Consider the following 27,065-nt stretch of genomic DNA (forward strand, 5'->3'; position numbering starts at 1 on the left):
AACACTTTCACTTCAACAAGTTTACTCAATAATTTTTGAAATTAATTTTTATTGTTTTATAAAACTCAGAGATTGAAGTTTATCTAAAGAAGAAAAGTAAATTATTTCAACAAAATATTACTTATATTATTTTTTCCTCAACTTTTTTTGTTTTTAGTGTTTGACATTTGATCCTGCTTCATAAATGAAGCAGTGTTGCTGTTGTGTTGATCAGATTTAGATCAGGTCTAATGTGGATTGAGATTGACTCTGGTCTCTTGCAGTGTAGTCGAGTTGGAAATGTTTCCTTAAATATGTCTTTTTAATTTAAACTCAGAAATACTACCTGAGAAGTTTTCGTGCTTGATAGTATTAGTTATAAAACTTTATTTAACTGAGAGGAGGTTTATTTTCTGCTTCAATCTGATATAACTGAGCAAAACACACAGCAACAGTTAGTTATTTAGAAAAAAAAAACGACACGTGAAGGGACTTTTAAAATGGGGATGAATGAGAAAAAAATGTCAGGAAGTGTGTTTTCTTTAAGATCTGGCTGAATTTAAATAAAAAACTACATTTACCACGATACTTTGTTTTGTTGTGATTTTCAGTGTCCTGTTCTGAGCCATTTCGAACATTTGTGATTAAAAAAAATAAATAAAATCACATCACTGATACCTGATTTCACTTCCGAGGGCTGATGTCACCTCCGACTACATTTCCCATGATGACCTGACTGTTTCCGGAAGTAGCTACGTGTTCATTTTCGCGACAGTTCAGGAAGCAGCTACAGAAAGAAGCTCGAGTTGGTGCTTTCTCCTGGGCAGGAGTACAGCAGAAGCAGGTGAATATTATTTTAAATAAATAAGTTTAGTTGATTATATGAAACCAAACAGTCTAAGCGACGTTAAAACCGAGTCTGATAGACATAAATCTGTCCGGGCCTTCTCTTCTTAGTAAACTAGTTAGCAACAAGCTAACTGTACCTGCTAGCAAACACAGCGTTAACTAACAAGGAAATTAAATATTTGAATGCTTGTTGGGGGTCAAATGAAACGATTATTGCTCAGTGAGTAACTGGTATTTGTATTAATATATTAATACATTGCCATAATTGTGAGGATGTTGACGTAACTAAGGTGAATATGGTTCATAGGGTTGCAGTAGCATCCTGTTTCTGTGTGTCATTGTTTTTTTATCTGTATGATTGACACTGTTTAGTGATAACCTGCCACAGGACACACAGTGTGTAGGTAAGAATAAAATTTAAAGTAATGCGTTATTATTATTATATATAAAATTGAGTTACAGGACTGTGTGTGTGTGTGTATGTGTGTGTTTGTAGTCCATAAATAAGCTACAGGACTGGTTTAAACCACTGAAACGCTTTAGACCTTTATGTCAGCTGTCCAATGTCTCTCACATTACTCTGGGTTTATTATACTGCCACCATGGACGCTGTCATTCATCTCAGATTACTGTCATAGTAAATTAATCAGTTATTTTCTCAATTAATAGTTGTCTGTTTTAAAATGTCAGAAAATGGTGAAAAATGTGAATCAGTGTTTCCCAAAGCGCAAAATCACGTGCTCAAAAAATATCTTCGTATTTCTTCATTATTTTGTTGTGCTCTAGATGCTTTACCAACCCAAAACGTTGGTTTCTGATGTTCTTTGAATGAGACGCCATTAACTATCTTTATGGTGCATTTTCAAACAGCAACAGACAAATTCTACTTATTCTACTTTTAAGCAAGTAACGGTTTCAGATTAGATTTGCTGTCTCTTAGGATGGGAAAAACATGTTAACAACATCTAGAAAAAAATGATGGTGACTCTGATACATGTGCGCAAAAGTCGCAAGGCGAAATGCAAACATTGTTCTATAGCAGCCACACTGACAAGCCCGTCTGTAGATGTGTCTGCACAAATATTTGTTTCCTTACCTCCCTGTTTTAACATTCTCTTTGAATCTAATCTTCAGCACCATGTTGCCGACCACCTCGCCGCAAACCAACGGCGCCCTCAGTTCCAGGGACGCTGCACGTCACACGGCGGGCGCCAAGCGCTACAAGTACCTGCGGCGGCTGCTCCACTTCAGACAGATGGACTTCGAGTTTGCCCTGTGGCAGATGCTTTACCTGTTCACGTCGCCACAGAGAGTCTACCGCAACTTCCACTACAGGAAACAGACCAAGGACCAGTGGGCCAGGGACGACCCCGCCTTCCTGGTCCTGCTCAGCATCTGGCTCTGTGGTAAGTCTAGTCATTTCTGCTCTTTTGAGATGGTTCTGCTTCCTTACTTTACCTGTTTGGTTAAATTAAACAAACACTCCTCCTCTGCAGTGTCCACAGTCGGCTTTGGTCTGGTGTTGGACATGGGGGTCCTGGAGACTCTGAAGCTGCTGCTGTGGGTGGTCTTTGTTGACTGTATAGGAGTCGGTCTGCTCATATCAACCCTCATGTGGTGAGTTTGCCTTCTTGATTAGATGAATAAGATGGAAATAAACGAAGATTCCCTCCAGTTATTAGAATTAAGGAACTTTTTTCTGTCTGAAAAATTAGTTTTGTCTGTTCCAGGTTTGTCAGCAACAAGTACCTGCTGAAACATCCCAGCAGAAACTTTGACGTGGAGTGGGGCTACGCGTTCGATGTTCACCTCAACGCTTTCTACCCACTTTTAGTCATCCTACATTTCCTGCAGCTCTTCTTCATTAACCGTGAGTAGACTGTGACTCTCTGTGAGTTCTATCAGCACGTTCGAATGGCTTCGTTCATTTTTTTAGAAACGTTTCACTTTGTGTTGAATTTCTGTGTGTTTCAGATATTGTGGTCATAAACTCAGACTGGTTCCTGGGATACTTTGTTGGAAACACTTTGTGGCTCATCGCCATCAGTTATTACCTCTACATCACCTTCTTAGGGTACAACGGTGAGTCCAGCTCGCATTTAACTACGCCGACTTAGATTGTGTTCAATATATTTATTAAAAAAGTAGCAACACTGCACTTCCTGGATGTGCGTCATCAAGTCAGGGTGTAACAGGATTTCAGATCCTGTTAAACTAATAAAAAGGCTGTTTTTATTTCTTCGACTGGAGTCATTTTCACCAGGATTGTCGTGTATTTTGACCGTCAGTGTGCTGATGTGTCCGTCCTGTGTTTTCCACTCAGCTCTACCGTTCCTGAAGAACACCGTGGTGCTGCTCTACCCCTTCGCTCTGCTCGGCCTCATCTACGTCCTCTCCGTCTCTCTGGGCTGGAACTTCACTCAGGGTCTCTGCTGGTTTTACAAGTACAGAGTCCAGTAGAATCGGTTTCTCTCTGAGGTTGGACACTAGTTGGCTCCAGGCCGACTCCTGAATCTGTTTTCAACTCAATTCTAGGGTGACAACGACTCCGCTTCCAGCTCGTGTCAGTCAACGTGTGGTCGAGGAGGACTCAGGTTGACTCTCTGGGTTGATTGACGCCGAGCTGGTTGACTGTTTCTCAACTCTTGATTGTTGGTTTTCTGTTCGGCTCTCGTGTTGAGCTCCAAAGCCGGTGAACGGTGATGAGTTTGGACTGAGTTTGGACTAGCTGCAGAAACGTGGGCACAGATGAGACACAGCTTTTATTGTTGTTCTTTTGTATGATTTGTAAATAATATTCTGGCAGGTTGTAATATATACACCGAGAATTGTTTCTGAAGAGGCTTTGTTTCTTTGAGTTTTCTTAAAAAAAGACTGAAAAAAAAATCTAATCCTGCTTATTGAAGAGAAAAAAGGAAAGTGGAGGAACATTGGGTGCAAACTTTTTTTCCCCTTTCTTTCTTTCTTTCTTAAAGTGTACATTCCAAAGCACTTTCAATAAAAGGTTTTATTAACTTACGTTGCCTCAGTTTTACACCCTGGAGGAATAAATCACATCCTTTTCCTGCTGCTCTTCTGTGAAATGTTTTAACCGCGTGCAGTAGCGTGTCATCGTCTCACAGTGGCGCCGTTGCAGTGATGTTTGTGGTTTTGGTCAAATGTGAAAGTGAAGCAAAACAAAGTGAAGCATCTATGGTCATACATCTTTTTTTTTTTGTTAGACATTAATATTTTATGTGGTGCAAAAATCTAATCAATTGAAAATTTACAAATCCTTGAATTCAGTACAAAGGCAAGATATTTAATGTTCAAGCTGATATATATATTTTTTTCATAAATATACACTCATTTATCATTTAATGTCTGCAACATGTTTAAAAAAAAAGTTGAGACAGGAGAAACAAAAGGCCGGCAAAGTTGCAGAAAGTTAAAAAAAAATGACGGTTTTGAACATCCCACAAGTAAACAGACTTCATCCGCAAAAGGTTCAGCTGATCACAAGCATGTTCAGCATTCAAATTCAGAATGAGTTTATTAATTTGAACATTAAATATCTTGTTTTTGCTCTGTACTCAACTGACACAACGTCACAGCTTTTTTGGAGTTGAGGTTGCAAACAGTGCAGTTTATCAACCTGACAAAGTGTCAAAATACAGAAACAAACAAGCAGAAATTCACTGGAATCCAGGATTCGTAAAGGAAATGTTTCTCTTTCTTTATTCACTTGAATATTTTTATATTCCAAAGATTTTTCTAAAGTCTCGTATTGATTTACTTGTTACTCATCAGTTATATTTTTCCAAAGAAGTATCCTAACTTCCAAAGAATGCTGAGTGATATCACACAGAAAAGGCCAAAGAGAAAGAAAAAGAAATACATTTTGAATATATAAAGAAACACCATTTCTCTCTACAAAATTATAGTCAGTTTGTTACCCACGGCTCAGAGTGACAGGAGCTGTTAAACATCATTTCTCATCATTTTATCAGCGTATTTATATTTTATATTTTGTCTGAGCGTCAAGAAATGGAAGCTAAAAATATGAAAAGCAAAATATTTCTGTGTGGTGAGAAGACTGTGATATTTAGCAGGTCAGACGTCTATTTCAGTGCGTCCATCATCATCTGTTTAAACCTCTCCAAGTCAACTGTCTTCATGATGAAGGCCTTATGTTTCTTCTTCAGCAGACCCAAGTGGTCCACGACCATCATGCCTCGGGCGTAAGTCCCCTCCAACTCCACCGACACCGCAACCTGGAGGAGGAAAACCGTACTGTTGGATATCCTGGCAGTGTTTTGCTGAAAAAAATACACTACTTACAGCTCGTTTAAAGGGCATGTAGCTGTCAAACACAAACATGATAAAGTGGCGACAGAAGCCGTTTTAACCTCTTCGCTCTCCGTCACCAGAGCGTCTTCGATGGCTGCAGCCAAAGCGTAGCTGTCACAGGCGTTGAACCCCGGTCCTGCCACCAGCTCCTTCTGATACCTCTCAGTCTGCACCATCTGACGACAAAACAGACCAGAGATGTTTGTGACATTTATCCTGAATTCTTTTCCAGCACGTTGAAATAAATAAAACGCTTGGGACAGCGTCGCACCTTCCTGGTGTGGCGGGAAATCTCCTCCATGAAACGAGCCTTGTCTGTGTCTTGAGCGAGCCAAGTGTCACAGAAAGACTGAGGGAGGAAAAGTTCAAGTTAACTGACTGTTTTAATTGTGGCAATTTTGATTCTCATGACAAAACAGCGACAGACCCATGGCAGGCTGTTCCTGCAGCTGAACTCCCAGGTGGCGATGTAGGTGGGGCAGGTGTAGCGGTCCAACACGATGTAGGCCGCCTCAGGGTCAGCCACGAAGTTAAACTCTCCACACACCGTGGTGTTTCCTCTGGCTGTAGAAAACAAGCGCTCCACGTCAAGTTTAACGCTTACAGCTGATGTCAACACAAATAAAAACAGATAACGTGCCTTCAGTGTTTCCTCCCATGATGTAGAGCGCCTTCAGCTTCTTAGGGAGGTTAGCATCCAGTTGCACGGCAACAGCAAGGTTAGTGAGGGGCGCCGTGGCAACCAGAGTCACCTGCAGACAGTCCAAGTGAGAGCAAAACTAGATTCAGATCATTTAACCACCGGTATCTACTTGGCATCTTCAGGCAAAAAGTTCCAGACTTACTTTAGGATCAGAAAGAAAGTAGTTCTGGTAAATTTTGCTGTAAAAACAAAATAGTTCCTACACTGAACTGCTCAGATCGGATTATCTTGAGTGACCCAAACTTAAGCTTATCTAAACTAGCACTGCAAGTAAGAGGAAAAATGTGTGGTTTTGTTTTTGGGGAGAACTTTTGCTGTAAGCATCCCCGCGTCAGGAGACTTTGACCAATCAGAGGTCAGTAAGATAGTTGATTGTTGAGTCTCATTACCTCTCCAGGATGCTCTTTCACGATCTTGATCATGGCCTGCACAGCTTTCCTCTTCTGCAGCAGCTCCAGGTCTGGAGCGTCCGGATCCGGGACGTCTCCCAGGCCGTCCTTCCCGTGGAACTCTCCAGCGTGGCGTTTGTGACCCAGCAGAGGCCATGTACAGCCGCGGTACACCGGGATCTGAGGAGCAGTGCAGGTTTCCCGTCACGTGACACAACGACCTCACCCAGGAAGACATCATGTGCAAAAAAACTTACATCCAGCCTGTCGCAGACTTTGAGGACGCGGAGCGTGTTCTTGCAGGCATTTTCTAGTGTTGTGTTGCCATGGGAACAGGTGATGCCCAGGATCTCTACATTGGGGGCTGCGAGGGCCATCATGATGGCCTGAGCATCATCCACCCCCGTGTCCACATCGAGGATCAACTTCTTCTTCATCTCACCTGGAAGAAATCAAAGAAAATCGATAAATGTGATAAATGTGTGATTTATAAATCTCAACTTAACTGATTTATAGCACCGTCTCAAACTTTTACATTCTGAGATAAACTTTAAAAGAAAACAGTTTTTCCGACCTACAATCTTTTGACGACATAATTGACTTTTCTTCCAAGAAAAGTATGGATCTTTGAGTTTTGGAAACAAAATATTTTGTGTTTCAAAAATTGTTGTAAAGTCATTAAAGTGAAAGTGAATAATGGTAAATAATTTCATATTTTCATTTGCAACCACTTGATTTTCAAGCACCAAAATAACGATCAAGGTCAAAAAAAAGATTCAAGCTCATCTTAAGAACAAAAGTAAAACATTAAATGAATTAAAGACTGTAAAAATTTAAACGTTGAACAATTTAAACTCAAAATTTCAAGGCAACATGCTGCAATAGATTTTGAGTTTTGACTCAGATTCTTAAGCTTTGAAATAAACTTTAAACAGTCGAGTTTATCTAAAGAAGAAAAGTAAATCATCTCAACTAAAGAGTATAGGTTAAGTTTATTGCAAAGCTTAGGCTCAAAACTCACAAGTCTGTTGCCATATATTGAGTTTTCTCAACCTTTTTTTTTCTTTGGATCAAAAGAGAGAAGCAAACAGTTTGGAGGACGAGATCCCAGCGACAGTAGAGGAGATGGAAGTGTGTCGCTATGAATTCCTCCACATTATTCACAGAGCTGATGGTTCACCACAGGCTCAGACAGGCCTCCCAAACTGCAACACGCAAGAAGAAAACTGTTTCTCACAATCGTCATTTATTTGTCTTATAAGAAATAAATGAGATTCTTATTCTCATCTGTTTCTCCTAACTGTCCCTTCGGAGCAAAACAAAAGAAAAACAGATTTTTTAGCTCAGGTGTCTCAAAAGTTTCTCCTTGTTGACCGAATGGAGCAACAAGACTTAAATTTAACCACTGAGCCGAAAATCTCATTTAAGACAACCAGGTTTTCTTTTAGATCTAGCTGTTATCTTATTTAAGACTGATTTAAGATCAGTGCAGTGAGACAAAAGAACATTTTAAGATCTTACATTGGGCTGAAATAAGTCTTGAGACAAAGGCGTTCTCTCCAGAGCCGAACATGAAAATGAAAAACAGTCACACAGTTTTTATGATGTTGAACATGTTGTTCATTAATCAGGGATTAAAGGTCGACAGCAGAAAGACAAACTCACCGGTGAAAAAAGTTTCAGTATCCAGGTGTCTCCTTATCAAAAGTGCAGATCGTCTGCAGAGTTCGACGTCTCACTGACAGGATGGTTATGCAACAGTCACACAAAATGAAACCACATGCAAAACATTAACCAGCACAGACATGTCTGAGGCGTGTTTACACAGTTAAAGACACACAGCTGCTTTGACCTAGAAATGCACTCAACAAATATAGAAACACAGCATTTGTGTTTTTGCTCTCAATTTTCATGAGTTGAAGTAAACAAAATGAAGATTCTGTGAACACAAAAGGTTTATTTCTCTCAAATCTTGTTCACAAATTTGTTAAAGTCCGTCAGTGAAGGAGATCTGACAGATGTGGCTTTAAACAGCTGGATTACTGCACAGGTGGACTTCACTCCCTTCATTTGAACACAAGAATCTGTTCTTTCTACTCTTTTTGTAAAACAGGTTTGTTGCTTCAGCTTTAATGAATTTGAGGTCAATTATTTATTATCTTTATTTTGCATCATTGTGCGTCACCTTCATTCCCAACATCAAGACGGTTCCTCTGTGCATCAGTGCAAATCGCACACAGCAGGTTTAACAACACTTTAAAAAAAAAATCAAAGTGTTGCATTTAAATTTTTGTTGGATTTTCCTGCATCATCAGAACAGATGAACTCCTCCTCCTACACTGAAAACCAAACCCTCAAATTAAATATTTAGTAAGAAGCAAGTGGTGAAAACTTTTGTTTAAAGGTTCTAACTTAAAAATATTGATTGTCAGTTGAATTTTCTTTCTTTTATATTCATAAAACTAAATTAATGAGGGAAAAAGTCCCAAAAAAGGTCCTTAAAAGATAAAATAATTAAAAAACACATGTTGAGTTGACTGAAAAGGAAATGTTATGTTTTCATGAATAATCTCAGTTTTTGATTCAGGGAGACAAAAAAAAAAACTTATTTGTGACTCAGTTACTTTGGCAGAAAGAATTTTATTTGAAATTGAAATTGTGCTTTAGAGAACAGGAAGATCATTTGCACAATAGTTATTACAAATTAAGTAAAGAAGAAGCGGAAGTTGGTGGCAAAGCTGGAGGCGACCGCAGTTCAAAAAGGGAAGCTATTAATTATAACCCTGGATGGAATAAGGAGTTTTAAAAATGACATCACTTAATCTCACCGGCGCCCCCAAATGATGCTTGAACAAAATTTGTTTTATTCGTTCTGGTGAATCATTTTCGTGCATTTTTCATGTCTACTTCAGCGAATTCATGAACATTTTCTTTAACTTCTCCAGGTCGACCTTCTTCATGATGACGGCCTTGTGCTTCTTCTTCTGCAGCTCCATGTAGTCCAGGACCATCATGCCGCGGGTGTAGGTTCCCTCCAGCTCCACCGTCACCGCAACCTGGTGGAGGACCACGACAAGTTGAGGCTGATCTAAACTTTTTTTTTAAACAGATAAAAGCAGTGGGTCTTAACCTCACCTCCTCGCTCTCTGTTATGAAGGCGTCGTCGATGGCGGCAGCCAAAGCGTACGTGTCGCAGGAGTTGAAGCCTTTTCCTGCTGTGATCTCCTTTTGATACTCCGCTGACTGAGCTTTCTGCAGAAACAACACACAAAGACATTTGAGCTGCTGTGTCTTTATAAGAAAAGTCTAATTTAACAGGACCGTTAACCCTCCTCGTATCTTCACAACCTGCACACTCTTACCGCCATCGACAGAGCTGAAATCTTCTTCATGAAGGCAGCTTTCTCAGTGTTTTGGTTCAGCCACTGATCACAGAAAGACTGAGGGAGGAAAACAGAGCGTCACCGTACAAACAGAGTCTCTGCGTCCTTCTGGATCAAATCAGAAACTGCTCTTTTTATGTTAGTTTATCAGACAAACCAAGGTTAAAGTTCAGATGATGCTAATTGTCTGTGATTATATTTGAAGCGGTGAAGGGTGCATGATGGGTAAAGTCTCTCATCGAGTTGTGTTCAGTGCTCAGCCTCACCCATGGCAGGCTGTTCCTGCAGGTGAACTCCCAGGTGGCGATGTAGGTGGGGCAGGTGTAGCGGTCCAACACGACGTAGGCCGCCTCAGAGTCAGCCACGAAGTTAAACTCTCCACACTCTGTGGTGTTTCCCCTGGCTGCACACACGCACACACACACACACACACACACACACACACACACACACACACACAATCCTCAGTAATCCAAAGAGGGATAAAAGATAAAACACACTGATTATGCACTTTTTTTTTAATTAATGAGCGATCATCTACATTCGATGTTTCCTCCCATGATGTAGAGCGCCTTCAGCTTCTTAGAGATGGAGGGGTCCAGTTGCACGGCGACAGCCAGGTTAGTGAGGGGCGCCGTGGCAACCAGAGTCACCTGCAGACAAAAACATAAAAGCAACACTTAACCAAGAGAGTAAACTTGGTCTTTTGTAGAGCGGGATGTTCTCTGACACAGGAGTTTAGTGTTTGCATGTGAAAGAGAAACAACATGCTCAAATTTCGGTGTTAACAGGATGTTTGATGGAGTGGACGCGTGACGCACGCAAACTTTAGCGTGTGTGACGTTGCGTTTGGCTCACCTCTCCCGGGTGCTCTGTCACGATCTCGATCATGGCCTGCACGGCGTTCTTCTTCTGCAGCAGCTCCAGGCCTGGAGCGTCCGGATCGGGGACGTCGCCCAGCCCGTCCTTCCCGTGGTAATCTCCAGCGTGCTGTTTACGCGCCAGCAGCGGCTTGTCACAGCCACGATACACCGGGATCTGTAGAGTACGACATGTTGAACACCAAACCTCCACCATCACACCAACATGCGAGTGGGCCACAAACTTACGTCCAGCCTCTTGCAGACTTTCAGGACACGCAGCGTGTTCTTGAGGACGTTCTCCAGGGGCGTGTTGCCGTGGCAGCAGGTGATCCCCAAAACTTTGACACTGGGGTCCGCCAGGGCCACCATGAGGGCCTGGGCATCATCCACCCCTGTGTCCAAATCGAAGATCAACTTCTTCATCCTGCGTTCAACAACAACAACAAGATTTGTAGAGAAACACAAAGTTAGGATGCTTGTGTTATAAACTTTTCCTATGATAAGATAAGATTATTGACTTAAGAACTAAATCAGGTCCTAACCCTACCCATCATGGTCACCAAACAGTTCAGAAGTTTGACAGTTTTGGTAATAAAGGCCCAGATCTCCATCTTATCTTCTGCACTGTGTGATCGTATCAAATAAATATTGACTTGTTCTGCTTCTTCACTGCAGTTAAATGTAGGACGTTCCCTCTGATGCACTTCTGCCTGCAGCATCACAAAGTTTGGGGGTTTTTTTATCCTCAGGCAGCGACGCTTAAACGAGAAGTTCGGTAACTCACACACAGAATGAAAATAAAAGTCCCGTAGTACTGGTTTGAGTGTTTGCATGTGCAACCTGAGGATGTGATGAGCGTGTAAAGTGAGCTGCGTGTCATGAGTCTGGATTTCATTAAAACCACTTCAGCATCTTTCTAAAAAGTTGCAATAAAACATTTGCTGGTTTTGAGAATTATATTTTTAAGGTAACCCTCACATTACCTGATGCTTACACCAACACCTGTAAAATTCAGCGGTGTAAAAACCCATAAGGTCAGACTTTAGCTGAGGTTTTGCTCCTTCAACCCTCGGTGGAGTCGAGAGCCGTCCGTGAATAAAATGTAAAGAAAGATGTAAAACTCCTCACCTGCTGATCGGATCCTGACAGATGTTGACTGCTGTGTGCTTTCAGAGCGGAGAGGCAGCCGGTGACCACCCCGACCTGAAGAGCCGCATTTATAGGTGAAGTGAGGGTGTGGTTCTCCTGAGGGGTGGTGCTGCAGATGTAAAGGTCTGCAAAGACCTTTAAAATGATTGGTTCTATCGACGCTTTAGTTTGATTCTGGTTTGCATGTTACATTTTGTTCCCTTCTCAAGATCATGTGGTAACAGTGGTGCTTTTCATTTTATTTTATTTTAATTGATTTAATATTTTTATTTTGTGTTTTTTTGACACATTAATGGTAGAAAAGATTAAAACAGACACGAGTGTCTTAGAATGACCATGTGTGTGATGTCTATGCATTTATATCAGAAATTAAAGGAACATATAAGGTGGTTTCACAAAACGTTTGCTCTGCTACCGATGAATCCACCGTTCTGCAGAATAACCTGTGTTCCCCGAGTGCGAAGTAATTACAAAATTCTGCATCAGGACAGGAAAGTGTTGAAAGAAATGTATTTCATGTTTGCCTGGAGCTCAGCGGGGGAGTAGAGTGGTCAGGAAGAATATTTTTAAACAAGTTGTGTAACTGCACCTTACAGGAGCTCGCTCAACTACATTCTTCAAACGTATTTTCTCAAAACAGAAACAGCGCAGCACAAGACAGAATATGCAACACAATAACGGCAAAAATAAAGAGACGATCAGTCCAACGTCTCTTCGCTTTCGTAGTTTTCTTTTAGGAAAGACTAAAGTCGCGGCTCTTTCACGAACGCCTCTGCGCTCGACTGAACGCCAAAAAGTCGTTTGATGGTTGAATGAACTAAAAAAAAAGGTTGTAAAAGTATTTACTTAATGTTTTATGATCTTATAACATGTAATCAGTGTCTCGTTCAATTAAACGAATAATTTACGTAACAAAAACGAGCTGCAGTGTTAAGATGAACATTTCAACTTCTTCTCAGCTTAAAACTGAAGCAATCCCTCCTCTTTTAATCAACGTATTATTTTCACACGATTCAGTAGAAAACTTGTTTGTAATGTGCGTCAGTGTGAAGAGCTGTTGGATGAACTTAATATCTGAAGCTTATTGATCGTGTTTTCTCAAGTTCAGTTAACTCAGCTGGTTGTAAGACTTTAAACTAATTATTCAACGTAAGATCAGTTAACTTATGTTTTTAAGTTGAAGCCGTTTAAACTGATTTAAGGTGCACTTTAAACGTTTTGTGTGCAAAATGTTTACGATGAACTTTTAAGCTGAGTGGAGAATAAAGGAAAATTATTGCGTCCCACGCAACAGTTGCCAAATTTGCCAACAACCTCTCTTGCATCATTCCTGACACACACAACAAGATCTTGTAATTTTCTGGTGAATGTCTTACATCCCTATAATGTTGAAATGTTGTAACCCAACACGCAATAAATCAAACTTTACATGACCCCTAATTTTCAAGCGCGGCTGGCGTTCAAAGCGCTGTAAAAAGTGTCTGTGCACGCAGTCTCAAAAGAAAAAACAACAGAGAAAGTGCAGAATGTCATTGTCTTTAATAGTAAAAATAGTAAAAATATTTTTTTAAAAAGAAGAGACATAAGAATAAACTTTTTCTTTTATACATTGTGGTTGTTTGAATTGTTTAGCTTCAGGAAATGCTCAGTTTGATTCATGTTTAATGAGAAAATACAAATATATTCAGACATCTTCACTGAGACGAGTGCAGCACATTCTGATGAGATCAGAGCCGGCGTCCTGAAGAAGGAGCCCCGTCCTCAGTTCCAAGAGTCCTCTTTGTCCTGCGAGGCAGGTCTGGGCTTGGCCAGGTTGGCTCGGACTCGGGCCTGGTCCACGGCATCCAGCAGGTTCTTGGAGTCCAGCGCCAGCGTGTGGGCGGCCGCCAGCATCTGCCGCTGACACTCCTCCTTCAGCGACGTGATGGCGTTCTGCTGCGCCAGACGCATCTTGTTGATCAGCTCCCCCAAATCCTTGTTCAGCAGTTTCTTGGTGCCCTCGATCTGAGACATGAAGGACAGACACTGTGTCAAATATCATTTTCTTTATATTAATAAGAGTTAGAATAATGAATATACCATATAGCATTTTGCATGTGAAATATCTTTCTTTTTTAGATTCACATATTTTGGTGAGCAGCATTAATTTAACTGTAACAGAACGATAAAATTTAACAGCATTCAGTTTTTCCTTTTGTGTCCTGATCTGATGCAAAGAGAGGAAGTGAAGCCGACGGTACCTCTGTAGTGACAGAGCTGTGCAGAGAAGGCAGGATCTCATCAACACTCTGAATCAGGCTACGGAGGGTGATTCCCACCGCCTGAGGGACGGAGGGAAGACAGACGGACAGACAGACAGACGGACAGACAGAGACAGACAGATGGACAGACAGACAGACAGGAGGTCGGAGAGGGACAGAGTTGAAACAATTAAAATAAAATCATATCTCAGTTTAGATTCAGGAGCAGGTTGCAGTTCAGGTTCATGCTCCCCAGAATCCTTTGCTGCGGCGCCACGAGCATCTTCAGTACACACACGATAACACAACAACAACAACAACAACGACATGGTGGCGGACGTACTTTGACGGCGTTGGGATACTCGGAGGCGGGCAGCGTGTTGACGTCATTCTTCAGCTGGACCACCTGTTTCACCATCGCCATGACGCCAGTGTAAACCTGATCACCTGACCGGTCCAGCTCAGCTGTGGGCCGCGGCTACGACAACAACAACAACAACAACAACAACAACAACAACAACAACACAAAACGTTAATTTTAGTGAGCAAATCTAATTTCTGTTCTAAAATACGGAGAGCATCAAGAGTCAAAACTAAAACTATAAATACATAAATAATTACAGTATTAAATGCTTAAATAAACAAAAAAATAGAGTTATGTGATTTAATGCTTAACTGTCATCATTAAATTATTCACATATTAAATAAGACATTAAATATACAAATTTTAAATATATTTCTGCATTCATTTAGTTATACATTTACACAAAATACAAATGCATAAATAAATGAGTATAAATACATTTATATATATATCTGATGTCTCATTCAAGTTGTGATTTATTTATTACAGATGACAATTAAACACTAAATCACATGTTACTTATGTATTAAAGAATATAATTACGTAATTATTAATTTTTATTTCTTTACTTAGCTTCCGTACTTTAAATCCTCCATATTAAAAAGGTCTGCAGTGTAAAAACATTGGTGATGGTAAGAAATTAACAAAATTCAGTTCAGTTTAAATTTAATCTGTATATCACCACATCATAGATGTAAGAATAATTTCTTTTATAGATACGTAGCTTTTTTTTTTTTTTTTTTTACCTGTGCGACTGGGGGAGGCATCGGAGGCTTTTCCGGAGCACCTGACACAAACACAGTTTATGCAAATTGTTAGTTTGTCTCTCCCTTTCCTTGTGTTTCATGTTTCCCCTCCCCCTCGTGTGTCATGTCTGTCTCTGTCTGCGTTGATGGGCGTGGCTCTCGGTCCCCTCCTCCTGCTCACCTGCAACCAATCCACTAATCAGGACACTGCAGTATTTAACCCCGACTCAGACTTCCAGACTCTGACAGATCGTTCAGTCTCCTATGTGCTACAGACATCTAGGCTCTAGTCTGCTGAAGGTTTTGTTTGGACCTCAGTAACTTTTCTTCCCCTGTGCTTCAGATCCTCTAAGCCAGCTCCAGTTTCCAACCAGCCTCGTCTGTTTTAATGCCATTATACGCTGCGTATTTCTACTGCAGGTTCTTTACAGCTTAAACATTTTGAGCACATGAGGTCAGAAGCAGTAAAAGTTTGTTTTAGAAAGCTGCAGGCTGAAGTGAGATCTCGTCATCTGGACTCACCATTCTCTGAGCTTTTCTCAGGAGGCTGCAAACAACAGAGAGAGAGAGAGGATGTGAATATATCACTTTACAGCCAACTGTCTTTTCACCACGTGGAAAAAGAATCTAATAGGGTTTATTTTAATTGATTTAGCCTTTGTTTAACCAGGCAGGATTACAGTATGTCTTCTGCCAGGACGTCCTGGACAAAAGGGGCAGCAAAAATAAAATAAATAGGATTAAAATTAAAGTACACAACAAGACACACAAGATGCATGCATGTAAATTACATCACTATAGTCTAACACTGACAAAAAAGGCACTTTGGACTAATCTTTTTCTTGCAGTAAAAGAAAAAAATAAAATAAAAACCTGAGTTTGTTTTTTAGGAGGTTATCAATGTGAATCCAGTCAGACGCTGAGGGCTCTGTGATAATCCTCTGTACATTTGTGCCATCTAGTGTTAAAACTGGACAGTTGCGACTAAAAGTCATAAGTTTGGTCTTTTAATTTAACAAGTGACGTCTGCAATAAGTTAAAAGCTGCCTTTAAAGAACCCGTTGAAAATAAAAAACTGGTCCCAGGATGGATCCTTGAGGAACACCAGTCTTTACAGTTATAATCACCTGCTTTAAAAGAAGCAGAAAACCAAATGAACGAGTGGTTCAGCAACAGGAAGTGGTGCACCAGACTACATCTGAGAAATGTTTAGGTACGCCTCTTGGCGCCTGCTGGTCAAAAAGTCCCCAGACGCAGCTTTAACACACCTCTCAGAGTTTCATGAGGGAATAAAAACAAGATGATGTACCTTGTTGTGTGGATCCGGTTTCACGACGGGATCCTGCAGAAACACAGAGGCAGAGGTCAGTGAACGCAGCACGGACCAGTGTTTGTTTGAGTCACATTATAGAAAGTTATTTTAATCTGTCAGCACTCCTGAAATTTCATCACATTCAGTCACATGTCAAGTGTTTGACAAAGACACGTCACTCTGCCGTTTCGTCACTCTCTTGAGGCCACAAACTATTTCCTGTGCTTTCTCTGCTGAGCAGTTCTCTGCTTTCCGCTGTGTGTGTGTGTGTGTGTGTGTGTGTGTGTGCGTGTCTCACCAGCTGTCTCTCCTCCTGCTCCAGCCACTTTTTATCCATCAGCATCTCTCGTCTTTGTCTTTGCAGCGTGTCCTCCACCTGCTCCCTCTGTTTCTCCCACACCGGCCTGCTGTCCTTGTTTGTCCTCTGCACACACACACACAAACTTTACATATAAATATTCGTGGTTTGTTTGGATTTCTTCTTGTGTATTCTGTGCAGCTTTTCCTCAGTTTCCATGAAATTATTTTGCACATTACGACAGATTTTCCCCTCAGCTTGCTGCGTGCTGTTTAGTCATCCAGTTTTGACACTCTGGCCTGAACATCTTATCAGCAGCTGTCACTGCAGAGCGCTGTGACTCAACAGCGAACTTCCCTCTCGTGCTTGATGTAATTTGGGAGGTTTGGTCATTGTAGTCATTGCTGTCTGCTGCTGACATTTTCACTCAATGATTTTCAGTGTTACGTTTGGTTTTATTCACCTGTGTGTGTGCGACTCGAGGAAGTGTGCTGCCTTGAACTCTGGACGGCTGAAAGAGAGGACGAGAAACGTAGTCAGGTCAAACAATGCAGCCTTTAGTGGTCGTACTGGAGGTCATCAACTATCCAGTATGCCTTTAACTTAAAAAAAAAAGTGGTTGTTTAGATTTAGTTACTGTGTACATTCTGGAAAACCCAACATTTCCTGGTTTTGCTGCGTCATAACAAAAGCTTCTGAAGAGCACAGTAACACAGGACTTTTATTGTGAAGAATTTACAGGAAGTTCACTGAGTCAAACTGAGTCATCAGCTCATGTTGTGTGTTTGTGTGTGTGTGTGTGTGTGTGTGGTACCTTGGGTGGAGGTTCTGTGAGATTAGGGTCACATATCTGGGAGATGGATCGTGATCTGTCTCGCCTCAGACCCGTCTCCTGCTCCAGCTCCATCCTGTGGATCTCACTGTCACAAAATGTGACATCATGAAGACATCAGTTAGCGTGTGTGTGTGTGTGTGTGTATTAACCATCGTGTGTATTAACCAGCACATTTTTGTTGTATACCTGAAGGAGCAGACGAGCTGGCTGAAGGCGGGTCGGCCGTGCGGCTCGTACGACCAGCAGCGGGTGAGCAGGGAGTAGACGGTGGGCGGGCAGTGCTGCGGTTTGGGGAGACGGACTCCCGTCTCCAGCTGGTTGATCACCTGCCCGTTCTCCAGCCAGAAGAACGGCTGCTGGGCCATCGAGAAGATCTCCCACACACACACGCCTGGTTAAACACACACACACACACACACACACACACACACACACACACACACACACACACACACACACACACGACAGCTTTAACCACGATGTAAAGAACCTCTGATGTTTGTCTTTAGTTCACCTCTTTTAGTTATTTTTTAGGTTTATAATCTAACAGGACAAATCATTTATTTTTAAAAATATCTATTATAAGAAATATCCAGTAACACTTTCTGTGACTCATGTCTATAATGCCTTATAATCCATTATAAACACAGTGCAGATAGCAATGTATAATTATAGGTATAAGCATTCATAATGCTCTTAACCATTTAATAATACATTATAATCACTGATTATAATGTGATTAGATTGCATATACAGTATATAGAGTACATACTATATACTGAATAGATAAATTGTTTTTTACATAAAGTAATTTAATTCCTGAGTTTGGGGCAGATGTAATGCATTATAAGCTGGTTATGAGTCACTGTAAGTGGTCATTGTTTGCTTTGGGTAAAAAATCTCATGAACTTAGGTGTTGTAATACGTCATAATAATTTTATAAGAATATGATCTAATTATTATGATTATACATAAGTATTATGATATTTGACCAGACATGTAAAATATTCTGTTATGATTATTGTTATTACGTCTTATAACTATATTATACATTTCTATGAGGACTGTATAATGCATTATGAGTATGTTGTCATAATGCATTATAATCTATTGCAGACATGGGCGTCATTGTGTCATCGCTAACATATATAATCTATAGTTATTCTGGTGCATGAATGTAAGGAACAAACTATAAGTTTATATTTATATGTATAGACAATAAAAGACACACTAAGCTGTGTGTGTGTGTGTGTGTGTGTGTGTGTGTGTGTGTGTGTGTGTGTGTGTGTGTGTGCGTGTGTGTGTGTGCGCAGACGAGTGCGTTTCTCACCAAACATCCAGACATCACTGGCTGTGGTGAAACGTCTGAAGTTGATGGATTCGGGCGCCATCCATTTGATCGGTAATCGACTCACTGAGGCTGCACACAGAAGAAGAATACCGGAAGAGAAACAAACAAAAAAAAAAGGTGTTGGATGTGTATTTTAAGTTTTACAAGGTGGAGATAAAAATAAAATTGAACCTCTTTACAAAGGACAGAAGGAAGGAGCCTCCTCTGCACTGCTGACCACAGACATTTGCCTGTGTGCATGTGTGTGTTTCTGTGTGTGTGTTTCCGTGTGTTTACCTTTATAATACTCCTGTTCATCAACGTAGCGAGACAGACCGAAGTCGCCGAGCTTCACACATTCAGGAGACGCCACCAAGACATTTCTCACCGCGATATCTCTGCAGCACAGAGGCAGAACAGAAACCAAACAGGATATAAATATACATATTACAGTAAATATTACCAGAAGCTGCACACTTTCTGTAAAATAACACGCACAGCCCTTCAAATAAAGGGGCAGAATGGTCGTTTTTCTTTTAGGAAGAAGTGTCACCTGTGCACCATGTTGAGACCCTCCAGGTAAGCCAAGGCTTTGCAGATTTGAACACAGTACAGGATTAATGTTGCAGTGGTGAGGATGTACTGCTCCTCCACCAGATAGTTCCCCAGCTGTCGGGGAAACAAACATCAACAATCTTCAACTTGATATGAAATTTGATAGAGGTGACATGTTTTTTCCAGATGAATATGATTGATCTTGATTCATAATTCAAGCACAGACGCACGAATAAAAACACACACCTCTCCATGTTCATAGAGCTCCATGATAATCCAGATAGGCTCGACTTCAATGACTCCTATCAGACGCACGATGTGAGGATGATCCAGGTTCTTCATCAAGTCTGCAGCAGACAGAGAAACATCCCTCGGATCAATACAATAACGCTTTTTATAATCTCATGCTCGCTGTTTCAGGTTTTTGGCATTTTTGCTAAAAGCCGGAGGAGACGGAGGGGAAACCAGCGGAGAGGAGCGAGAAATCAAACAAAGGTCCTCTGCCACAATCAACCCAGATAAACACCGATCACCGTGTGTGTGTGTGTGTGTGTGTGTGTGAATCTTAACCACCTGGACACCAACCAAGCTTTCACTTTCACTCGACAGGAAAACCATTATCAAAAAATAGAATCTAACCGCTGTGTTTGTGTGGCAGATGTGCATGTGAGAAATTCAAAGAACATCACTGCAGTCACACAATAAAGCTGCGCTCATCAACAGTTTTTTTTAGTTTAGCAATGGATCAGCTGATTGTGTGTCATAGGAAACAGGTTCGTCATGGTGACGAAAGCACTGACCATGTAATTCTACTGTTTTATGTACAGTAGACACTTTCCTCAGGAGGCGGTGGAGGAGACCAAAACAGAGCTAAAAGTAGCACACATATTGGATTTGGTAAAGAAAAAAGAGACAACCTGGCAGCAACTGGAGTGAAAGAATAAAATAAATACATATTATTTTAAGGTAGTTTTAAAGTTTGGTGCAACATAAAGTTAAGCCACAATTTAATCTGGTCTAAAATTGAACTGTTGTTGGTGCGATCCAGCCTTATGACTGTAGGAAGAGGAAATGATCAATATGATGATCAGTACTGTTTGGTATTATGAACATTTCAACAGTCAGTCTTGATTTTACAGACGAGTCAAAGTGATGTTATTGAATGTCTTCGCAGCACATTCAAAACAATAGTTAAAAAAACTAAACTAAACCTTCACTTTGTCATTGAGCAAAGGAATGAAAAATCATATGAGGTCTGTTGTCTCACACTGAAGCTACCGCAGCCTCCAGTCTGAGCTTTGTCACAAAGCCACAACCAGGCAACAGGAAGTTTTCTGCAGCAACCTTCAGCCTGATGAAACCTGCAAAACCCTCAAACTCTTCTCTCAAAATACCTCCTTCTCTTCTTTCCTCACTGTGATTGAAACGATAATCAGTCCGCCGAGACGGATGTGAGCTATTTCTGGAAAAATTTGATATTTGCTGCTGTGAACATCTGTCACGCGTCGCAGCTGCGTCACGAACCCCGTGATCAGAGTGTGACTGAGGCGGCAAAAGAAGTGCAAGTGTTTTTGGTGGGAAATAATCACTGCAGCTGCTGCAGCTTCACTCACCGGCTTCACTGAGAAACTTCTCCTTCACGTCAGCTGAGCAGTCCTTGCATGTTTTGATGGCGACATTGATCCTCTCTCCTGTCTGCAAACACACACACACACACACACACAGATTCAGCATCACGTCTGTCGTGTTTTGATCCTGTGTGTGATGTTCAGGAGATCACAGAAGAACTCACCGGGCTTTTATAAACCCCCTGGTGAACCTCTCCGAAGAATCCCTCGCCCAGGATCCGACCCACGACCACGTCGTCTCTGCAGACTCTGTACTTCTCTGAAAACACATGAAACACATGAAGGAACGGAGGGATAGTTTAGAAAAGTCTTTTTCATTTACTCACTTCTTGTTTAGTGTTTTGGTTGAAACTGAAACCTGATCTGGTTTCTCAAAGATATTTTATTTTGCTCTGAGACTATTTTAATGCAAACCTAAAATATTATAATACTGTAATGACCTATAAATTCAATATCATCAGGTCTTTTTCTTATAATTCTTGTTGTTTTTTCTTGTGATAAAAATATCAGAGTGAGCAGCACCTATGAAATATCACGATACTTGACCTTATAACTTATTATAAAATGCTTTAAAGGGTGTTATGATCATATAGTTCTCGAGGATTATGAGTATTTTTTTGTGTTTAAAACTATAATTATACCCCACTAAAAGCACAGTATAATGCATTATAATAGTGTTTATAATGCATGACATTTTTCTAAGTGATTGGCTGCTTTGGGGGCATTTATAGCGATGTATTACAGGATGATATCAGGATAAAACTTGTAATCAAACTCACCAGCAGAGTCGACTGTGCCGTCTGGAATCTCAGCATAAATATCTGAACCTGGAGTTAACAAGAAAACGTGGAAATTTCTCATTATTTTGACCCACTAACTCATTATTTTTTCATCATTTTGAGAAAGATTCTCATTATAATGGTGTGCAGGATGTTTTTTGTTTTGTGTTTTTCATCAAACAGACTTACTCAGACCTCTGTCAGGACCGCTGGTGCCGCCGCTGGAGGAGAGATTTTTCAAAGCAAGCAGTCAGCATCATTTTAACTAAAAGTCAGCCTAAAAGAGCAGAAATTAATTCAAAAACATCCGCGACCTTTTGGTGAAAGTATGACCAGAACATAAAGGAAGAAGGGGAAGGTGTGAAAATAGAAATCCTCAAAAAGCTGCAGTCGTCCCACACAGTGTAAAGTTTTCTGATTAACCACCACAGTGGAAAAAACTCGACTTTAACACGACTTTCCAATGTGATTCATCACACTCACCGTTGTGGGATGTCAGGCAGTTTCGGTCGAGTGTCTCTCCCTAAAAGAGTCAGATATTAAGATAATTATCTTAGTAGAAAATTAAAGGAACATTTCATGGGTTTATACCTCGTCGTACTTCAGTTACTTTCACTGCTGTGATGTGTGGATGCAGCCCCAACAAGTAAGGCTGCAGTTTAATCCTGTTATTTAAAAGACAGGTGCAAATAACACCCAGGTCTCCGTAGCCAAAAACGCTATTTGCACTTGGGTGAATATAGTCTGGCATGGCAGAGACGAGAAATACAATTTGCATCCAGGTTGTAAATAAGAAGAAGTTTTGATTGAGATTTTTACATGGTTATACAGGTGAAGTGTACCTTTGTTGGGCCGGATTATGAGCGAAGTCTCAGAGGTGCCCTGCAGCCGACAGTAGCCGTCGATCAGGTCGGCCATGTTTTCCGCCACGGCCAGGGAGGAGGTGTTCACTGACAGCGGCTGGAGGGGCAAAGATACAACATATGAAGTGTGTGTGCTTCACACCACAACCTCAACCGCAAAACATGCAGCACAGAGGCCGGAGCACATTCACTCACAGGACTCAAGGAAGTCACTGGACCCGCCCAAGATTATTTTCAGTGCTTATCATTCACACCATTTGGTTTTTGTCCTGATTCAACAAATACTAAGTTAAGATGCAGCTGGCTGTGGCTTAATACTGGAAAATTATCACACAGACATGAAAGTGATATCAATCTTTTCATCCGGCTCTCAGCAAAATGTTGAACTTCACTTTAGGAGGGTTCTCATCACCTGTTTGGTTCCTTCTATGTGCACAGTGAGCAGAGCCCCACCGTCACTCTCAGCAGAGCAGGAGATGCTGCGCACCTGAGAGAACGTGGCCAAACACTTGGGCTGCAAAAGACACAAAGAGCAAACGATTGATGTAAATTAGCTAGCTAGTATTTTGCTAATATTAATTAACATATGCTGTATCTTTAAACATCTAGCTAGCATAGCATTTCTAAGCACAGGAAACAGGAAAGGAAAAAGTTGCTTGCATGCTGCATGTGATTATTTTCACTTTATTCACTTTATAAGATAATCCATATATTCAAGTGTTGCGAATCCTCTACTTATTTATATGTTTGCATTATTTTCCTGTTACTGTTAGCGTTAGCTCACCGTGGAGTTTTCAGTTTGCTGACTGATGCCTTCAGGGGCGATGACCAGGTCTATCGTTACACTCCAGCCGTGCTATAGACACAAGACACACACAAACACTAAATGGTTAAAAACACTAAACATTTAGCTTGAAATGTGATAGAAATATATTTTCTTCACTTGTGCACAAACTCACCACCAGCTGGCAGGCAAAGATCTCCTGTGTGTAGCTGTAGCACTGAGCCAGTGTGGTGAAGAACTTGCTCATGCACTGGTCCTGGTTCAGGGTGGAGTAACCCTGGAACATCTGCTGGATCATCTTACGTAACTGTTTAGGCTGATCCATCGCACACAGACAAGAAGCACTCGTTGAAAATGTGAATTTGACAGATGCTGTGAGCATCCAGGTGTAAATAGCCACATTGGCTATTTACACCTGGATGCATATAGTCTAGCATGCCAGAGATAAACATCCAGGTGTCAAAAACAAAAACTGTTATTTGCACGCAGGATTTAAATAGTCAGTGTAGTTATTTGCAGCCAGGGTGTAAATAGCCAGTGGGGGTACGTATACCACAAATAGCCAATGTGTAAATAGCCTAGCATGGCAGAGAAAATCACCATTGTGTCCAAGCTGGTTGCAAATAGCCAAACTGCTGCTGTGCAACTACTCTCACCCAGGTGCAAACAGACACTGTGGTCATTTTTATAATTTCATTGCATTACGTAACCTCAGCACAATACAAGAGATATTCAAACAAGGAAGTGTTTGCTGCAGCTCTGTACCTTCATGCTGTTGATGAGCTCTTTGGGAAAGAACAGGTCCAGACCCACATCCTTCCTAACGTCAGAACGTCAGAACACAATCATCAAACAGACAGACATTTTCAAAAGCAGCAAGAACAACCAGGAACCTTCTTTCTGCCCTCGGCCTCGTGGTTTGATACTCTGTCGTGAATGTAAAGCAGCTGCACGGCAGAGATCCACTAGTGTTGCATATTTTATTATATATCTCATTCCATTTTTATTTTTTTCTTATTTTATCTTTGTGTGCTGTTATTGTGACTAGTGCTCTTACTGCTGAGCTGACCTATTTTTCTCTTCCGCACACACACAACATATGCTTAATGTTTTTCATTGTAAGCTCACACCGCATCTGCTCTTTTAACTCTTCCTCATTGTTTATCTGTCAGGTCACATCGGCAGCTGTCTACCCACAGAGTGTAGCTATGCCACAGATATATGGTGACATCTTTTTATGGCAAAATCTAACAACATGTCAGATGTTTGCCACCAGTGTATATATATATATATAAACTGTCATTGCCCTGAATAGAAGAGACTGACTTGACTTACTCTAAGAGCTCAAAGTTGGACTTTTTCTCCAGTCCGTTTGGATTCATGTCTTTGCAGAATCTCCTGCAAACATAATAAATGAACACAGTTGTCATGTGGAGCAGTGACTGATGCACATTCATCCTGCACGAGGTGGCAGGTGTACTTTACCTTATTTCCAGACAACCGAGCTGTAGAGCCATCCCATCGGCGACTTTTGAGGCGTACTGCTGCATGTAGTCACTTCGTACCTGTGGACGAGCACACACACACACACACACACCTTTGACAGGCAGTTGTATTTGCACCCAGGTGAGAATAGTCACAAAGTTCAGCTATTTACACCTGACACCTGGTGCTAACATAATCCCCTACTCCCAAAATCTAACATTTAAAATAATTTACAAGAGTAAGCATGCAAAAACACTCACACACACACACACACACACACACACTTCACACAGTGGTGTTACTGACCTGCTGGTAAAAGTAGAGCATCGTGGTTCTGTCGTCTTTAAATATCTCCATGAAGTCTGGTGGGATGTATCTGATCCTCAGATCATATCTGGACAAACAAAGTTCTCTGTCAACTTTGCCAAGTCATGACTTTTTCTTCAGAGGATGTGACGCAAGTTGACTAACATTTTGTGCAAGAGCTGTGCCCCAAATCCACACAAAATATAGAACTGATTCCAGTAGGGTTTTATTTAGTGAATGTTGATCTAATTATTCTAATTTCATGTACACCTGCTGCAAAAACAATGCTCTATAAAGGTGGATGCCACTGTAAACAACAGTTTTCCCCAACTTTACTTAAGTTTTAACTGCTGGATTTCTTTGCTGTTTACTCTGGAAATTCCTGACCTGCGTACAGCGGTTTCTCATAGTTAAAAAACAAAAAGGTGCACGGTGCGTGTCGCCTCGAGGCGAGCACTGACCTCCACTCAGCCTCCAGGTGCTGCTGCTCGTAGCGCTGGGTGAGCTCGCACACCGTCATGTCCGGGTGCAGCCAGTGGATCTCTGAGGACTTGAGGTGTTTGAGGAGGAGGCCGTAGCAGAGGTTGTGTTTAATGTCTGGACCCACGCAGCCGCTGGACAAAACCACGTTCATGATGGCCTGGGAGGGACACAGTCATGCATGTGTATGGTAGAGTACAGTGGAATACAGCAGAGTGCAGTAGAACTCAGTAGAGAACAGAAGAGTACAGTGGAATATAGTAGAGTACAGTAGTATGGAATAAGTAGAGTGCAGCAGAGTAGAGTATAGCAGCATACAGTAGACTACAATAGAGTACAGTAGAGTTCAGTAGAGTTTACCCTGACGGTCCAGCCCTCCTCACAGCGGACCAGTTTGAAGTTCTTGCCCAGGTTGGAGCTGTTGCTAAGGAAACACACTTTGATGATCTTCACCGGGAAGACGCCGTCCCTGCTGACATGTGTCGTGGGGGACATGTCCGAGGAGTCGGACTGGCTGGTGGGAGACACGCTCCTCCAGGACAGGGTGCTGGTGTCCCCCGACATCACACACTCACTCACACACACACACACACACACTCAACGCATACACACCTAGACACACACACACACACACACACACACACACAGTATGCTACTGCTTATAGACACACATTGCTGTCACACTTATAAACACCATTGTCTTCCTTTTCTCTCGAGGACACAGTCACATAAAACAAATGAAGGGACGCATTGAAGCTGTGGACAGACAAGAGACACAACAATCATTAAATGATCACACTGGAACTGAAGAACATTTGACACCTCAGTAAAGCTTCAACTTGCGCTGCGATCTCTGTGTACTCACCGGTCCTGCAGTGGCTCCACGGCCCAGGACGACAAATGTCTGTCCTTAAAACTGAGGACAAGTCAACAGACGGCGTTCATGTCAGTCATGAGGTGCAGATTTGATCTCTGGAAGGTCAGCGGAGCAGAGTTATCCGAAGCTGTACACCGAAGAACAACCTCATCAGTAAGCGAAAGAGGAAACAGCACTTCTGGGCAAATAAGGAAGTTGAAGTGCAGCTAACAGAAAAACTGACAGGACTGATGAAACTGCCGTGTCACCCCGTCTCATGTGCGATTGGCACAATCCGCCATCAAACCACAACCCGCCCACTGTGCAAAAGAGGCAACGCCGACATTACACTTATTTCCTCTTCCACAAGTTTTGATGAGCCAAAACACAGCACAGGTGAACATGGGTATTTTAGAAAAAGAAGTGATGACGCACAACACGAGCTGGTAATTTACAGGTTTTCAACCACGCCGAAGTGTTGCATGGACTGTCACGTACATTCATGATCCCCAGAGGATGAATCCTGCTGACTTTACCTTTTCTGTAGCGCCGTGAGGCCG

General features: G+C 41.5%; 4 protein-coding genes across 5 annotated transcripts; 1 reads left to right on the forward strand and 3 right to left on the reverse strand.

Annotated features, from left to right (window-relative positions):
* The first annotated feature begins 696 nt into the window (after nt 1-696).
* On the forward strand, nt 697-3,846 carry unc50 (unc-50 homolog (C. elegans)). Its single transcript, XM_084713897.1, has 6 exons — nt 697-823; nt 1,963-2,234; nt 2,325-2,445; nt 2,559-2,698; nt 2,803-2,910; nt 3,152-3,846. Exons 2-6 carry the CDS (start codon nt 1,967-1,969, stop codon nt 3,286-3,288), a joined length of 774 nt encoding a protein of 257 aa, XP_084570023.1. The 5' UTR covers nt 697-823; nt 1,963-1,966; the 3' UTR covers nt 3,289-3,846.
* Nucleotides 3,847-4,511: 665 nt separating this feature from the next.
* LOC146304905 (inosine-uridine preferring nucleoside hydrolase-like) lies at nt 4,512-7,979 on the reverse strand. Of its 2 annotated transcripts, none has more exons than XM_084713896.1 (8): nt 7,771-7,979; nt 6,507-6,691; nt 6,250-6,429; nt 5,794-5,909; nt 5,585-5,717; nt 5,429-5,506; nt 5,217-5,333; nt 4,512-5,081 (listed from the first exon to the last, which is right to left on the reverse strand). In XM_084713896.1, the coding sequence occupies exons 1-8, from the start codon at nt 7,820-7,822 to the stop codon at nt 4,929-4,931; spliced, it is 1,014 nt and encodes a 337-aa protein (XP_084570022.1). In that variant the 5' UTR covers nt 7,823-7,979; the 3' UTR covers nt 4,512-4,928. The 2 variants fall into 2 exon arrangements, with proteins under 2 accessions (XP_084570022.1, XP_084570021.1); XM_084713895.1 differs by having other exon boundaries at nt 5,585-5,721; nt 5,798-5,909; nt 7,771-7,978.
* An 890-nt stretch (nt 7,980-8,869) lies between these two features.
* Nucleotides 8,870-11,733, reverse strand: LOC146304906 (inosine-uridine preferring nucleoside hydrolase-like). Its single transcript, XM_084713566.1, has 8 exons — nt 11,624-11,733; nt 10,742-10,919; nt 10,491-10,670; nt 10,174-10,285; nt 9,899-10,035; nt 9,612-9,689; nt 9,385-9,501; nt 8,870-9,305 (listed from the first exon to the last, which is right to left on the reverse strand). The coding sequence occupies exons 2-8, from the start codon at nt 10,916-10,918 to the stop codon at nt 9,153-9,155; spliced, it is 954 nt and encodes a 317-aa protein (XP_084569692.1). The 5' UTR covers nt 10,919; nt 11,624-11,733; the 3' UTR covers nt 8,870-9,152.
* A 1,437-nt stretch (nt 11,734-13,170) lies between these two features.
* LOC146304907 (protein-tyrosine kinase 2-beta-like) lies at nt 13,171-26,750 on the reverse strand. Its single transcript, XM_084713901.1, is given in 29 exon segments — nt 13,171-13,648; nt 13,885-13,965; nt 14,228-14,362; nt 14,995-15,035; nt 15,517-15,541; nt 16,304-16,336; nt 16,605-16,730; nt 17,068-17,115; nt 17,419-17,524; nt 17,626-17,830; nt 18,770-18,859; nt 19,067-19,167; nt 19,323-19,438; nt 19,571-19,671; nt 20,938-21,019; nt 21,117-21,211; nt 21,732-21,808; nt 22,209-22,254; nt 22,574-22,691; nt 23,007-23,108; nt 23,379-23,450; nt 23,554-23,694; nt 24,144-24,198; nt 24,714-24,776; nt 24,864-24,943; nt 25,170-25,257; nt 25,631-25,809; nt 26,010-26,405; nt 26,515-26,750. Coding segments are annotated over 28 exon segments (2,853 nt in total). The 5' UTR covers nt 26,214-26,405; nt 26,515-26,750; the 3' UTR covers nt 13,171-13,405.
* Between the last annotated feature and the right edge of the window lie 315 nt (nt 26,751-27,065).

This window comes from Lutjanus erythropterus, chromosome 24, assembly GCF_056507025.1.
Source record: "Lutjanus erythropterus isolate fLutEry1 chromosome 24, fLutEry1.hap2, whole genome shotgun sequence".
Taxonomy (NCBI): domain Eukaryota; kingdom Metazoa; phylum Chordata; class Actinopteri; order Lutjaniformes; family Lutjanidae; genus Lutjanus; species Lutjanus erythropterus.

Coding starts and splice junctions, on each gene's coding strand:
- unc50 (XM_084713897.1), top strand. CDS start 1,967: ATGTTGCCGACCACCTCGCCGCAAACCAACGGCGCCCTCAGTTCCAGG. Junction 2,446..2,558: donor CTCATATCAACCCTCATGTG/GTGAGTTTGCCT, acceptor TGTCTGTTCCAG/GTTTGTCAGCAACAAGTACC. Junction 2,699..2,802: donor GCAGCTCTTCTTCATTAACC/GTGAGTAGACTG, acceptor TGTGTGTTTCAG/ATATTGTGGTCATAAACTCA.
- LOC146304905 (XM_084713896.1), bottom strand. CDS start 7,822: ATGTTCGGCTCTGGAGAGAACGCCTTTGTCTCAAGACTTATTTCAGCC. Junction 5,334..5,428: donor TTTCCCGCCACACCAGGAAG/GTGCGACGCTGT, acceptor TTTTGTCGTCAG/ATGGTGCAGACTGAGAGGTA. Junction 5,082..5,216: donor TGGTGACGGAGAGCGAAGAG/GTTAAAACGGCT, acceptor TTCCTCCTCCAG/GTTGCGGTGTCGGTGGAGTT.
- LOC146304906 (XM_084713566.1), bottom strand. CDS start 10,918: ATGAAGAAGTTGATCTTCGATTTGGACACAGGGGTGGATGATGCCCAG. Junction 10,286..10,490: donor TGACAGAGCACCCGGGAGAG/GTGAGCCAAACG, acceptor TTTTGTCTGCAG/GTGACTCTGGTTGCCACGGC. Junction 9,690..9,898: donor GCAGGAACAGCCTGCCATGG/GTGAGGCTGAGC, acceptor TTCCTCCCTCAG/TCTTTCTGTGATCAGTGGCT.